The sequence below is a fragment of the Macaca nemestrina genome, chromosome 18 (assembly GCF_043159975.1).
Source record: "Macaca nemestrina isolate mMacNem1 chromosome 18, mMacNem.hap1, whole genome shotgun sequence".
Lineage (NCBI taxonomy): Eukaryota > Metazoa > Chordata > Mammalia > Primates > Cercopithecidae > Macaca > Macaca nemestrina.
The window spans coordinates 884,773-900,024 of NC_092142.1; the positions used below are offsets into that span (position 1 = coordinate 884,773).

The 15,252-nt window shown below is 51.0% G+C and overlaps 1 protein-coding gene across 2 annotated transcripts in view; it reads left to right on the forward strand.

Annotated features, from left to right (window-relative positions):
* The window catches only part of LOC105485913 (RAB11 family interacting protein 3), a 99,139-nt gene that overhangs the window by 45,282 nt on the left and 38,605 nt on the right, over positions 1-15,252 (forward strand). For both annotated transcript variants that reach the window (XM_071083776.1, XM_011748528.3), the window contains exon 3: positions 4,256-4,350. In XM_071083776.1, the coding sequence (XP_070939877.1) occupies positions 4,256-4,350 (95 nt within the window). The remainder of the gene's footprint in view (positions 1-4,255; positions 4,351-15,252) is intronic.

Consider the following 15,252-nt stretch of genomic DNA (forward strand, 5'->3'; position numbering starts at 1 on the left):
AGGAGGTGCTGGGGGGTCAGGGAGGAGGTGCTGGGGGGTCAGGGAGGAGGTGCTGGGGCGTCAGGGAGGAGGTGCTGGGGCATCAGGGAGGAGGTGCTGGGGTTTCAAGGAGGAGGTCCTGGGCCTTCTGGGAGGAGGTGCTGGGGCGTCAGGGAGGAGGTGCTGGGGCATCAGGGAGGAGGTCCTGGGCCTTCTTGGAGGAGGTGCTGGGGCGTCAGGGAGGTGGTGCTGGGGTTTCAAGGAGGAGGTGCTGGGGGGTCAGGGAGGAGGTGCTGGGGCGTCAGGGAGGAGGTCCTGGGCCGTCTGGGAGGGGGTCCTGGGCCTTCTGGGAGGGGGTGCTGGGCCGTCTGGGAGGAGGTGCTGGGGCGTCAGGGAGGAGGTGCCACCATGGCATTGGACACATGGCCTCTGGGGCTGCGGGCTCTGCTTTGCTGTTGTGTAATTTGATGTCATGATTTACGTTCCATTAGGAAGGAGAGTGAGAGTAGAATAAAATGAAATCGAATGGAATTATTTCATAGCACTTAGAAGAAAGAAAAATGTGATCACCCAAACCGCACTTCAGCCGAGGTTCACTTCAGGTGTTGTTACCTCTGTTGTGGCTGCGGCAACCTGTGTTGTCTGTCAGCCCCGCTGCGTCAAGGAGTGGCCAGCAGGATGTGCTGGCCTAGTTTGCAGGGAAGCACAAGGAGGCTTTACCGTCACAGCCACAGGCCTTGTTTCAGGAATAGAATGAGATAGAGAGGGAATTGTTCCAAATAGGCCATTGCTGTGTCTCACACACCCCTCACACTCTAGAAGAATAAGAGAAACGCACACGAAAAATTCCCAGCTAATTGAAAATTGTTTTCGTTGTTATAGAGAAAACTGATATGAGGATGGTATTTAGGTCCTACCAAGAATATTAAAATGCCATCTGTGTTCATATCTTCGCTCTGCCCTCTGGGGCAAGACCCTCAGATTGTTTGCCCACTGTCAGAACCTGAGCTCTCATGCACTGTGTCCAAAACGCTTTGCTGTGTTTTGAAAGTTTTTAATTCTATGTTTCAGTGTTTGGAAGTGCAGGCAAGACTGTTAGCATTTTACTTTTTATTTTATTTTATTTTTTGAGACGGAGTCGCGCTCTGTCGCCCAGGCTGGAGTACAGTGGCGCAATCCCAACTGACTGCAAGCTCCACCTCCTGAGTTCACGCCATTCTCCTGCCTCAGCCTCCCAAGTAGCTGGGACTACAGGCGCCCGCCACCACACCCGGCTAATTTTTTGTATTTTTTAGTAGAGACGGGGTTTCACCATGTTAGCTGGGATGGTCTCCATCTCCTGACCTTGTGATCTGCCCGCCTCGGCCTCCCAAAGTACTGGGATTACAGGCATGAGCTACCGCGCCCGGCCAACTGTTAGCATTTTAAAATGTAATTTAATTTTTTAATTTTTAATTTATTATTATTATTATTATTATTTTGAGACAGTCTGTCTGTAGCCCAGGCTGGAGTGCAGTGGTGTGATCTTGGCTCACTGCAACCTCCACCTCCTGGATCCTGGTTCAAGCGATTCTCCTGCCTCAGCCTCCCAAGTAGCTGGGATTACAGGCACGTGCCACCATGCCCAGCTAATTTTTATATGTTTAGTAGAGACAGGGTTTCACCATGTTGGCCACTATGGTCTCGAACTCCTGACTTCGTGATCTGCCCACCGCAGCCTCCCAAAGTACTGGGATTACAGGCGTGAGCCACCGCACCTGCCTATTTTTTATTATTTTTATTTATTTTTTTTTTTGGAGACGGAGTCTCGCTCTGTCACCCAGGCTGGAGTGCCGTGGCCGGATCTCAGCTCACTGCAAGCTCCGCCTCCTGGGTCTACACCATTCTCCTGCCTCAGCCTCCCGAGTAGCTGGGACTACAGGCGCCCGCCACCTCGCCCGGCTAGTTTTTTGTATTTTTTAGTAGAGACGGGGTTTCACTGTGTTAGCCGGGATGGTCTCGATCTCCTGACCTCGTGATCCACCCTTCTCGGCCTCCCAAAGTGTTGGGATTACAGGCTTGAGCCACCGCGCCCGGCCATATTATTTTTAATTTATTATTTATGTGTGTATTTATGAGCCAGGGTCTCACTTTGTCACCCAGGCTGAGTGCAGTGGCGCGATTTCAGCTCACTGCAGCCTCCACCTCCCAGGCTCAAGTGATTCTTGTGCCTCAGCCTCCCGAGTAGCTGGAACTACAGGCACCCACCACACCTGGTTAATTGTTTTAGTGGAGACGGGGTTTCACTATGTTGGCCAGGCTGGTCTGGAACTCCTGATCTCAAGTGATCTGCCCGCCTCAGCCTCCCAAAGGGCTAGGATTATAGGCATTAGCCACCATGCCTTGCCTTATCTTTATTTTTTGTAGACACAGGATCTTTGCTGTATTGCCCAGGCCAGTCTTGAACTCCTGGACTTAAGCAGTCCTCTAGCATCAGTCTTCCAAAGTGCTGGGATTACAGGTGTGAGTCACCATGCCTGGTCTCCACTTTTATTTTTTCTTTGCAACAGGGTCTTGCTCTGTCACCCAGGCTGGAATGCAGTGGTGCAGTCTTGGCCAGCTGCATCCTCTGCCTGCCTGGCTCAAGCCTCCAGAGTAGCTGAGACTACAGGTGTGTGCCACCATGCCCAGCTAATTTTTTTCTTGTCTTTTTTTTTTTTTGAGACAGAGTCTTGCTCTGTCACCCAGGCTGGAGTGCAGAGTGGTGCGATTTCGGCTCCCTGAAACATCCAACTCCCAGGTTCAAGTGATTCTCCTGCCTCAGTCTCCCAATTAGCTGAGATTATAGGTGTTCACCACCATGCCCAGCTAATTTTTACTATTTTTAGTAGAGATGGGGTTTCACCATGTTGGTCAGGCTGGTCTTGAACTCCTGACCTCAAATGATCCTCCCACCTCAGCCTGCCAAAGTTCTGGGATTACCAGTGTGAGCCACTGCACCCGACCTAATTTTTGTATTTTTTGTGGAGATGGGATTTCACCATGTTGCCCAGGCTGGTCTCAATTGCCTGGGCTGAAGCAATCCACCTGCCTCAGCCTCCCAAAGTGCTGGGATTACAGGTATAAGCCACCATGCCTGGCCCCAACCTTCACTTTTAAAATAAGTGATTGACATTAGAATAGATTGTGTTAAAGATATTGAGTAAGTACTGCTATGTTGTAAGTAGCTGGTATATTTTAAGCAAGTAGTTGAATTAATAGTGAGACAGTGTGAGGACACCTAAGTGTCTTCTGTCACTCACAGGCCCTGGAAGGTGCTTTGACCTGTGAATATCACTGAGAGGCTGGAAGCCACTGCGTTTTCCTACAGGAGGAGACGCAGGTGCTGCGGGATGGGTTGTGTTTGCAAAGTGATGACTGTAGCTAACGTAAGAATTATAGCTTCTCACGAGAGGATAGCTTTTCCTTTAAAGTTTTTCTCATAAAACACTGATTATAGAAGATAAGCAAAAAAAAAAAAAAAAAAAGAAAGAAAAGAAAATGAAAATTGCGCGTGAGCCCAGCACCCAGGAAAAGATGTTTTCATATTATTTCATCATACCTACACCTTCTCATGTAAATGTTTTTAAAGGTTTAAATCTGACTGGTTTTGGGAGGCGGAGGCAGGTGGATCATGAGGTCAGGAGATCAAGACCATCCTGGCTAACACAGTGAAACCCCGTCTCTACTAAAAATACAAAAAATTAGCCGGGCTTGGCGGCGGGCGCCTGTGGTCCCAGCTACTGGGGAGGCCAAGGCAGGAGAATGGCGTGAACCCGGGAGGCGGAGCTTGCAGTGAGATTGTACCACTGCACTCCAGCCTGGGCGACAGAGCGAGACTCCGTCTCAAAAAAAAAAAAAAAAAAAAAAATCTGAGTGGTACCTAACATTTATTAAAGGCAATGAGCAGTTTTACAGAGCTCAACATCTTGCTCTCTCTCTTTTTTTTTTTTTTGCAGCGCTGTCTGCTTCTTTTAAGAAATAAAAAGTTTTCCTCCTACCTCCGCACCTCCTCCTCAGAATTCTCTCCAGAAGCCTTGTTCCCATGGGGAGTGCATCTCTGACCCGTCCACAAGGCTGTTTTCTCTCCCTGAATTTCTCACATTCACTCCCTTGCTTGTCTTGACCCCCGCAGGGTCCCCAACTCCCACACATCTGTCCCTGGGGGCCTCCTTCCCTGGGAGCCCTGAGGCCACCAGGGGTCCTGTCACTGGGTGGCTGTGGGTGACGTGCTGAGCACGAGGTCTTCTCCCTGCAGATCCCGATGGCCAGTGCTACGGTGGCGTCGCTTCTGCCCAAGACGAGGAGCCCCTGGCCTGCCCGGATGAGTTCGATGACTTCGTTACCTACGAGGCAAGTGGTTTTCACCCAGGAGCTTGGGGGAAGTCTGGCATCCACCTCTTCCTTTATGCCCTGCGGCTTGTGCCTCCTGCTCCCGGGCTGTCTTCTGTAGAAGCTGGCGTGAGGCCTCCTGCCCTGTGTGCACCGTGGGGATGTGTGGCTGTGACAGGAGGCCCACAGTTGTCTGTCCCACACGTCCTCTCAGCCTGGGCAGGCGTCCTCCCCCAGGGCCTGTCAGCCAGCAGAGGCGGGGTGGGCAGCGACGTCACGACCACCCGCTGCCGGGCTCCAGGCACAGGTGGAGCAGAGGGCTTGGGAGGATTCCTTTTGTCAACTTGCAGATGATTTTCTGTGTTTGGGGATGCCTGACTAACGCCTGCCCCTGCTTGGCTGTCCTCCACCCTGCTCCCAGATGCAGCCAGGGTTGTCACAGTGACGTGGTATCTCCTGTCACTGTGGGTCCCTTGTTCTCAACATAGCTGGGGAGAGGGTCTTCGAGCATAGTCGTGGTGGACAGAGTGTAACCGTGTCCACCGGTCTGGAGGGTGGGATTCCAGGAGAGCCATGTGGCTGCCGCAGAAAATGCATGAAGTTGAACCTGAGCCCTTGGGAACCGTGGGGAAGGTGGAGGTGGCAGCCGCCAGTCCTGGTCAGCCTGCTGCCGAGCAAGGGCACCAGAAGGGCTGAGCTGCCGGCCAGTGGGGCCTGAGCTTCTCAGGTCAGTCCTCTGTGCCCTGACTTCTCGAAAGCTGAGGCTGGCACCAGGTAGTTTTTGAGTTGCTTCTGGATGCCACTGGACAGTGGGAGCCATGGGATTGTACTCCGTTCCCTGCTCCAAGAAGCTGCCCCAGGGATTAGTCACCCTCAGGTGGGCAGCTTCCCTTCTGCCCACATAGACCCCAGGAGTGGTCCTCCCTTAGAGCGGAGTCCTGGTTATCAGCTGGGCTGCAGCTTCCGGGGCCAGGGTGCCCACTGTGGGTCCCACGTTTGGCTGTGCCTTTCTGCATACGAGGCAGCGGTGAGGTGCTGGCTGAGAGGGCGTGTAGTTGGAGTTGGGCCCTCTCGCATGGCTGCAGTGTGTGGAACATGCTGGGAGACCCCAAGACTGCAGACGGCAGCTCCTGGGCCTTGAGAAGGACCCGGCTTCTTCACGAGGAGACACCCAAGGTCCTGCAGGGTAACCCAGAGGCCTTGGTCTGCAGCATCCGGGGAACTGTGTTCCTGGGCGTTCATGTGCCTGGGCACTCTTTCTCACTTGTGTCTGTCTTTTTATCCCCCTCTCATGTTTGTTAGGGCATTGTTGATTTTTTATGTCCTATGTATGGTGCAGTGGCTGAAGAGTGGCCTCTCAAAAGATACATCCACCCAGAAGCTGTGGGTGTGACCTTATTTGGAAAAAGGGTCTTTGTAGATGTAGTTCATTAAGGATCTCAAGATGACATCATGCTGGTTTGGGCCCTAAATCTAGTGACAGGTATCCCTGGAAGACGAGAGACACACAGGGAGAAGGCAATAGGAAGATGGGGCAGAGACTGAGCCAGGGAACTCCGGGGGCTCCCAGAAGCCAGCAGAGGCAAGGATGCGTCCTCTCCGAGAGCCTTAGGCAGGAGCCAGCCCTGCTCACACCTTGGCTTTGGACTTCCAGCCTCCAGAACTGAGAAAGGATAAACTGGTGTTTCTTCAAGCCCCGTGGTCTGTGTTAGTTTGTTACGGCAGCCCTGGGCGTGGATACCTTGAGTTACATTACTCGAGGCACTGAAGGCACCAATGCATTTTGTCCTTAAAGGCCTGTGTGGTCTGAAGGGCGTGGCCGAGCCTCACGCTGGTCACTTCAGAAGGGTGGGAACCTGACGTGTCAGAGTGAATCTCATAGTTTTAGATCCTGATTTCTTTTTTAGAATGGAAGGGCAGGTCTAGCCCCATAGGGTCGGTGGTTTTTTCTAAAACAGCTCATGCCCTCAGTCTCTTGCCTCAGCACCTGGGTGGCTTGCCGCCCACAGGAAGAAAGTTTTTTTACTTAAAAAAAATGAATATACTTCATGTTTTAGAGCAATTTTAGGTTTACAGAAAATGGAACATAGTGTAGAGCATTCCGGGACCAAATACTGATACATTATTATTTGTTTTGTTTTGTTTGAGACAATCTGCTCTATTACCCAGGCTGGAGTGTAGTGGTATGATCTTGATCTTGGCTCACTGCAACCTCAGCCTCCTGTGCTCAAGTGTTCCTTCTTTCTCAGCCTCTCCAGTGGCTGGGACCACACCCAGTAACCACCACGCCTGGCTAATTTTTTGTATTTTTTTTTTGTAGAGATGGGGTTTCACCATGTTGCCTAGACTGGTCTCAAACTCCTGAGTTCAAGTGATCCACCCACCTTGGCCTCCTAAAGTGCTGGGATTACAGGCGTGAGCCACTGCACCCGGCCTGATACATTATTATTAACTGAAGTCCATAGTTTAGGGTTCACTCTTGGTGGTGTATATTCCGTGTTTTGACAAATGTAGAATGACAGGTCCAGCATTATAGTGTCACAGAGTCGTTTCGGTGCCAGCTCATCCCCCATACCAGCCCCCACAACCACCGATCCTCAGTGTCTCCACAGCTCTGCCTTTTCCAGAACGTCACGGAGCTAGAACCATCTGGCATGCAGCCTTTTCAGATGGGCTTCTTCCCCTTAGTCAATGTGCAGTTACAGTTCCTCCATGTCTTGCTTTGCTTTTTAAGGGTGGGATATAATTTTCCACAAAGTGGAATTCGATACTGTGAAACTTATGGAAAGACTGCTCTTTTAAAAAACAGCTTGTACATCACATCATCTTTAAAAAAAAAGTCTAATAAAGATATGAGTGGGGAGTATGTGTGTTCCATCCAGATACCCTATTCAGGGACCCTCCACTGGTGATCTTCAGGCAAATAAACCTTTAATTGATTGATATTCTGAATGGTTCCAGTCAGACCCATTTCTTTTTACTGGGAACTCGCACCGTGGTGGTCGACTGAAGTGTGCAGTTAGTCATGGCCGAGCTGGTGGGTCTGTGGCTCGCAGTGTCTTCCCAACGATCCTCTCGGCAGGCAGCTTGTAACGGAAAGTTGCTGCTGTGATGTCTGAGTAAGCGGGGGGAGTGGAAGGGGATGGACTGTGGTGCCGCTGAGTTCCTGGGCATGGTGATGTCTGAGGATCTGAGCAGGTGGAGCCCAGGGGGTGGTGCTGTTTGTCAGGGTTTCTGGAAGAGCGAAGGGAAAGTCAGGGAGTGTAAGGCACATCTCCCAGAATCGTCGGGCTGTGCTCTCTCCCATCCTCCCTCCTTCTCCCACTACCGGTGGTGTCTGGAGCAAAGAGCTGCCTTAGTGAAATGACGGGGAAATGTGTCTTTTGTACAAACCATTATCAGCTTAGGAAGCCAAAAACAAAAGCCACTCTGTTTTGAGCCCTGACTAACTAACTGTTTGTTAAACCAGCAAGGACACTTCCTGAACTTTGCCTCCCGCTGCCTGGGCAGCACCAGCAGGAGGGTTATTAGAGTGTGTCTGGGAGCAGGTTAAACTTTCTCCTAGGTGGTGGTGTGCCTCCTGGTGAGCACACAGGCTTTGCAGAAACCCCAGCATGACAAGCAAGTAGGAAGGTGACGTTGTTTGAGAAAAGCCAGTGACCCGGTTGGGACGGAGACACGATGGGGAGCCCAGAGCCCATCTCCAACAGCATGCGCTCCCTGGAAGCTGTGTACAGAGCCAGGCGCAGCCTGTGAGGCCACCCAGGCCAGCATCTGAGGGTAAGAGGAGGCAGTAGTGTGCACTGTGCCCAGTGTTCCTATTTCTGTGGTGGAGAAAGGCTCAGGGAAGAAGGAACTGTGACGGGGACAGTGTTGGCCCCACTCGAGTTATTGATGGCTCTGAAAGTTATTGATTTTCTCTACCCGCTGGTGATTTGGGTGGAGGACTTGTTAACTAGTGAATGTAACGTTTAGACATAGCGACGTTTTCTAACATGCACTTTGATTTTCAACTGAGTTCCTCTGAACATTGGTAATTTGTAAAAATGTTAAAAAGTTGGTAGCATAGACTCGATGGCTTCTGGGCAAGGCCAGGTCCTGGCTGGCTGGCAGATAAGATAAACTGCCGGGGCCGGTGTGAGCTGTTACTGCGTTTTATCCAGGAGGCTGGGAGTGAGCAGGCACCGTGCTCTGAGGTACGTTTTTGTCTCTGGAAAGGCAGGTGACGGCTGCCCTGGAAAACTCCATACAGGGAGGCCTTGAACCACAGAAATCAACCCGCAGGCCTCAATTTGGGAGTGAGCAGGTACGGGCGGCTCCTGTGAGCTGAGCTCTCCGGAACCCCCAGGGCATCCAGCCAGCCAGGGGCTCTGAGTGTCAATGGTGATGGCGTGGAAGTGGACGTCCGCAACCCCAGAGCAAATAAAGGGGTGGGTGTAGTGACCAAAGTCGCTGAGGAGTGGAACTGTTCATCTCTGTGGGATCTACAGTGCATGGAGCCACTCTGCAATAGCAGGGAGGCCCGGCTTACTTTATTTTTTGTTTTTTATTTTTTATTTATTTATTTATTTATTTATTTTTTTTATTTTTTTTTTTTTGAGACAGAGTCTCGCTCTGTCGCCCGGGCTGGAGTGCAGTGGCCGGATCTCAGCTCACTGCAAGCTCCGCCTCCCGGGTTCACGCCATTCTCCTGCCTCAGCCTCCCGAGTAGCTGGGACTACAGGCGCCCACCACCGCGCCCGGCTAATTTTTTGTATTTTTTAGTAGAGACGGGGTTTCACCGTGTTAGCCAGGATGGTCTCGATCTCCTGACCTCGTGATCCGCCCGTCTCGGCCTCCCAAAGTGCTGGGATTACAGGCTTGAGCCACCGCGCCCGGCCTATTTATTTATTTTTTTGGAGACGGAGTCTCGCTCTGTCGCCCAGGCTGGAGTGCAGTGGCGCGATCTCGGCTCACTGCAAGCTCCGTCTCCTGGGTTCACTCCATTCTCCTGCCTCAGCCTCCCGAGTAGCTGGGACTACAGGCGCCGCCACCTCTCCCGGCTAGTTTTTTGTATTTTTTAGTAGAGACGGGGTTTCACCGTGTTAGCCGGGATCGTCTCTCGATCTCCTGACCTCGTGATCCGCCCGTCTCGGCCTCCCAAAGTGCTGGGATTACAGGCTTGAGCCACCGCGCCCGGCCCTTGTTTTTTATTTTTATTTTTATTTTTTTTAATTTTTTTTTTTTGAGACAGAGTCTCGCTCTGTCGCCCAGGCTGGAGTGCAGTGGCGCAATCTCGGCTCACTGCAAGCTCCGCCTCCCGGGTTCACGCCATTCTCCTGCCTCAGCCTCCTGAGTAGCTGGGACTACAGGCGCCCGCCACCGCGCCCGGCTAATTTTTTGTATTTTTAGTAGAAACGGGGTTTCACCGTGGTCTCGATCTCCTGACCTTGTGATCCGCCCGCCTTGGCCTCCCAAAGTGCTGGGATTACAGGCGTGAGCCACCGCGCCCGGCCCGTTTTTTATTTTTTAAATTCTTTTTTGAGATGGAGTCTCACTCTGTCACCCAGGCTGGAATGCAGTGGTACGATCTTGGCTCACTGCAACCTCCACCTCTCAGGTTTAGGTGATTCCCGTGCCTCAGCCTCCTGAGTAGCTAGGATTACAGGCGCCTGCCACCACACCCAGCTAATTTTTGTATTTTTAGTAGAAACGGGGTTTCACCATGTTGACCAGACTGGTCTTGAACTCCTGGCCTCAAGTGATTCACCCACCTTGGCCTCCCAAAGTGTTGAGATTACAGACGTGAGCCACTGTGTCCGGCCCTCAGGCTTACTTTAGAAATGAGGAGGTGAAGGTGGGCCCAGAACGGAGTGTGTGAGTCCTAGGCTTGGCAGGGAGTCCGAGTTTGTGCAGCGTCTGCCTCGTTATTCCTGTGTCTGTGGAGAATTATTTCCGTTCCAAACCATCCTTTCTAAGCTCTAAGGAAGTACAGGTGCCTCTAAGGAGGCACTGGCTTTTCCTGCAGGGGCATCTTCCTCAGCTACAGGTCTGATAGGAACTCGGTGAAATAAGTAGGCCCCACTGCCCGACCTCCCTCCCTTCCTAGGAGGACAGACGCTCTGCTCAGGGCTCCATGAGCTGTTTGAGAGAAAGTGTGGGTTTGTTCTTAGAAACGTCAAGCTTCCTGTTGGGGACTCAGGGTCCACTCTGTCTAGGGAAGGGCATCGGGCATCCGTCAGAAGTACCAGTCCGTTGGCTTTTTAAAAGCTGGTCCAAGGTCACGTGCGGTGGCTCATGCCTGTAATCCCAGCACTTTGGGAGGCTGAGGCAAGACAATTGCTTGAACCCGGGAGGCAGAGTTTGCAGTGAGCTGAGATTGCACCACTGCATTCCAGCCTGGGTGACAGAGCAAGACTCTGTCTGAAAAAAAAAAAAAAAAAAAAAAAGAAATAAATTTTAAGCTGGGCATGGTGGCTCATGCCTGTAATCCCAGTACTTTGGGAGGCCAAGGTGGGCAGATCACGAAGTCAGGAGTTCGAGACCAGGTTGACCAACATGGTGAAACCCTGTCTCTACTAAAAATACAAAAATTAGCTGGATGTGGTGACTCCTGCCTGTAATCCCAGCTACTCAGGAGGCTGAGACAGAATCGCTTGAACCTGGGAGGTGGAGGTTGCAGTGAGCCGAAATTGCGCCACTGCACTGCACTCCAGCCTGGGTGACAGAGCAAGACTCCGTCTCAAAAAAAAAAAAAAAAATTAGGCGTTGTGGCAGGCGCCTGTAATCCCTGCTACTTGGGAGGCTGAGGCAGGCGAATCAATTGGACCTGGGAGGCAGAGGTTGCAGTGAGCCGGGATCATGCCACTGTACTCCAGCCTCGGCGACAAGAGCAAGCCTCTATCAAAAAAAAAAGAAAAAAGAAATTTTAGGCTACATACTGAACCACTGAACGTGATGTTGTAATAACCACACTTTTCAGAGTCGACGGCAGGTCTTCCTGGTGCCTCTGGGGTGAGTCTTTGTCACTGACAACTCTGGGGCAGTGTGGCCCCTGTGAGTGTGCAGTCCTGTTGGGGTAGCTGGCAGCTGCCCTCAAACCATCTCGGACCTGTGCGCTGGGCCTCGCATCCCGCCCGGTCATGCCTTCCCCACAGACCCAGCCTCTGACAGACATCCTGGGCCTGCCTGCTTTTCTGGCCACTCCCGCCTTTTCCTGCCTGGCGTCCTGCAGGCCCAGCACAGGCCAGCCCTGTCCTGAGTGGACCCTGGGCCCTGCCTTCCTGCAGGAGCCGGAGCTGCCTGGGGACGGTGAGTAACATGAGAGCTGGAGTCTCTTACAGTGCTCTCCTGGTTCTGGATTTTACAGGGGATGCTTTTGAGGAATGACTTAGTTTTTATGAATTACTTCCTTAGATCCTAGGGGAGATTGGATTTTCCCCTGGAAGTGTAAGTCCCATAATTGGACACCCAGAGTAAGTACACTCCACAGCACTCCCTGTTCCCTCATGGCTCTAGAAGCAGCTGGCAGGGATTTTCCACCCACCAGTGACACTTGCACCCTGTTTCTGTGCTTTGAAAAGCACCTTCCTGGGTTGTCTTTCTTGGTGCCACGAGGTGGCCACCTTGTGAGACGAGAATTTATAACCCCGTTTGCGGCAGGGCTCCAAGTGGTTGAGTCATGCGTCTGAGGTCACATGGCTTTTAATAAAGGGACCAAAGATGGAACTGGGGCCTCCTGCAAGCACGCCAGGCTCCTGGCAGCTCGGCCTAGCCCTTCATGTCTCTTCAGTGAGGCTCAGGTGGGTGCAACCTGGGGTGGGACCCTCTGGTAGCCCTTGCAGGTCTTAGCACACTTTGTCTACTTTTTTTTTTTTTTTTGAGACGGAGTCTCGCTCTGTTGCCAGGCTGGAGTGCAGTGGTATGATCTTGGCTCACTGAAACCTCTGCCTCCTGGGTTCAAACAATTCTGTCTCAGCCTCCTGAGTAGCTGGGACTACAGGCGCACACCACCACACCCAGCTAATTTTTGTATTTTCAGCAGAGACAGGGTTTTACCATATTGGCCAGGCTGGTCTCGAACTCCTGACCTTGTGATCCACCTGCTTTGGCCTCCCAAAGTGTTGGGATTATAGGCATTAACCACCGCACCCAGCCACTTTGTCTGCTTCTTACGATACTAGAACCAGAGTGCAAAGGGCATCTTTTTCTGCTGGGACTGCAGCTTTTCTGAGATCTTGTTTATTTGCAAATTGTTAACCTCAGAGTCTTCTGAGCATGAAATGTTGGCCACTTTTCCTAACCAGCAATTTCATTTTCATTAAGGTTGAAATTATAAATTGAAAATGTTGGCTGGGCACGGTGGGTCACGCCTGTAATCCCAGCACTTTGGGAGGCTGAGGTGGGCAGATCTCTCGAGGCCAGGAGTTCAAGACCAGCCTGGGCAACATAGCAAAACCTCATCTCTACAAAAAATACAAAAATTAGCTGGGCACAGTGGTGCATGCCTATAATCCCAGCTACTTGGGTGGCTGAGACACAAGAATCACTTGAACCTGGGAGGCAAAGGTTGCAGTGAGCTGAGATGGTGCCACTGCATTCCAGCCTGGGTGACAAAGTGAGATCCTATCTCAAAAAACAAAAACAATTAGAAAAAGAAAAAAATAAAATGTTCTGTTTAATAGTTCTTTAGTTTTATGTTCATTTGTACAATTCATAAATATTTACTATCTACCTATGCCTGGTCCTATGTTAGGTGCTAGACACTTAAGAGTAAAAACAAGTTGGGTGTGGTGGCTTATGCCTATAATCCCAGCACTTTGGGAGGCTAAGGCAGGCAGATAGATCACTTGAGTTCAGGAGTTTGGGACTAGCTTGAGCAATGTGGCAAAACCCCATCTCTACAAAAAATACAAAAATTAGCCGGGTGTGGTGGCTCGCACCTATAGTCCCAGCTACTCAGGAGGCTGAGGCAGGAGGATTGCTTGAGCCCAGGAGTTTGAAGCTGCTGTGAGCCGAGATTGCACTACTGCACTCCAGCCTGGGTGTCAGAGTGAGACTCTATCCCAGAAAACCAAAAACCAAGACACACAGCAGTAAAAACAATTGGTTGCGATGGCTCATGCCTGTCATCTGAGCAGCGTGGAGGATCACTTGAGGTGAGGAGTGGGAGACCAGCCTGGGCAACAGAGTGAGACCCTGATTCAAAATTAAACAAATAAACAAAGAACTGAGCCAGGTGTGGTGGCACCGATAATTCCCAGCTACCGCTAGATCCTGTCTATTTTATTAAAGTAAAAAGAAAAAAAATGACTCTGCCAGCCTCAGTAGCTCACACCTGTAGTCCTAGCACTTCGAGAGGCCAAGGCTGGTGGATCACTTGAGCACAGTTCAAGACCAGCCTGGAAAATATGGCAAAATGCCATCTCGACAGAATTTCAAAAAATTAGGCATGGTGGCTTCTGCCTGTGGTCCCAGCCACTCGGGCGGCTGAGGTGGGAGGATAGATTGAGCCCAGGAGACCAAGGCCGCAGACCAAGGCCGTGAGCTGAGGTTACACTGTTGCACTCCAGCCTGGGCCACACAGAGAGACACCATCTCAAACAACAATCAAAATTACTCAGAGTGCCTTGTTTTCTGCTTTCAGACATGTACCTACTTTTCATTTAAAAAAATGTTGAATTTGGCCGGGCACGGTGGCTCACGCCTGTAATCCCAGCACTTTGGGAGGCCGACGCAGGTGGATCACCTGAGGTCAGGAGTTCCAGACCAGCCTGGCCAACATGGTGAAACCCTATCTCTACTAAAAACCCAAAAATTAGCCAGGCGTGGTGGTGCACACCTGTAATCCCAGCTACTCAGGAGCCTGAGGCAGGAGAATCTTTTCAACCTGGGAGGTGTAGGTTGCAGTGAGTGGAGATTGTGCCACTGCACTCCCGCCTGGGCAATAAGAGTGAAACTCTGTCTCAAAAAAAAAAAAAAAAAAAAAAAAAAAAAAAAGATTTGTGTTTTACTCATTTTATTTTCATTTTTGAAATAGAGGCTCACTCTATCGCCCAGGCTGGAGCTTAATGGCGCAATCTCGGCTCACTGCAGCCCCTGCCTCCCAGGTTCAAGCCGTTCTGCTTCAGCCTCCTGAGTAGCTGGGATTACAGGCACGTGCCACCACACTTGGCTAATTACATTTTATTTATTTATTTATTTTTGAGACAGAGTCTCGCTCTGTCGCCCAGGCTGGAGTACAGTGACACAATCTAGGTTCACTGCAACCTCCACCTCCTGGGTTCAACCGATTCTCCTGCCTCAGCCTCATGAGTAGCTGGGACTGCAGGCACTTGCCACCACGCCTGGCTAGTTTTTGTATTTTTAGTAGAGATGGGGTTTCATCGCTTTGGCCAGACTGGTCTTGAACTCCTGACCTTGTGATCCGTCTGCCTCAGCCTACCAAAGTGCTGGGATTACAGGCGTGAGCCACCATGCCCGCCTATATTTATTTATTTTAATGTAATTATTTTTTTTTTTGGAGACAGAGTTTTGCTCTTGTTGCCCAGGCTCGAGTGCAGTGGCGTGATCTCAGCTCACCACAACATCTGCCTCCCTGGTTCAAGCAATTCTCATTCAAGCAAATACTCAGCCTCCTGAGTAGCTGGGATTACAGGCATTCACCACCATGCCCGGCTAATTTTGTATTTTTAGTAGAGACGGGGTTTCTCCATGTTGGTCAGGCTGGTCTTGAACTCCTGACCTCAGTTGATCCTTCTGCCTCGGCCTCCCAAAGTGCTGGGATTACAAGTGTGAGCCACTGCGGCCAGCCATTATGTTTATTTTTAATTAATTAATTTTTTTGAGATGGGTCTCTATCACTCAGGTTGGAGTACAGTGGTGTGATCACAGCTCACTGCAGCCTCGACCTTTTGGGCTGAAATGGTCCTCCTGGCTGGGCAT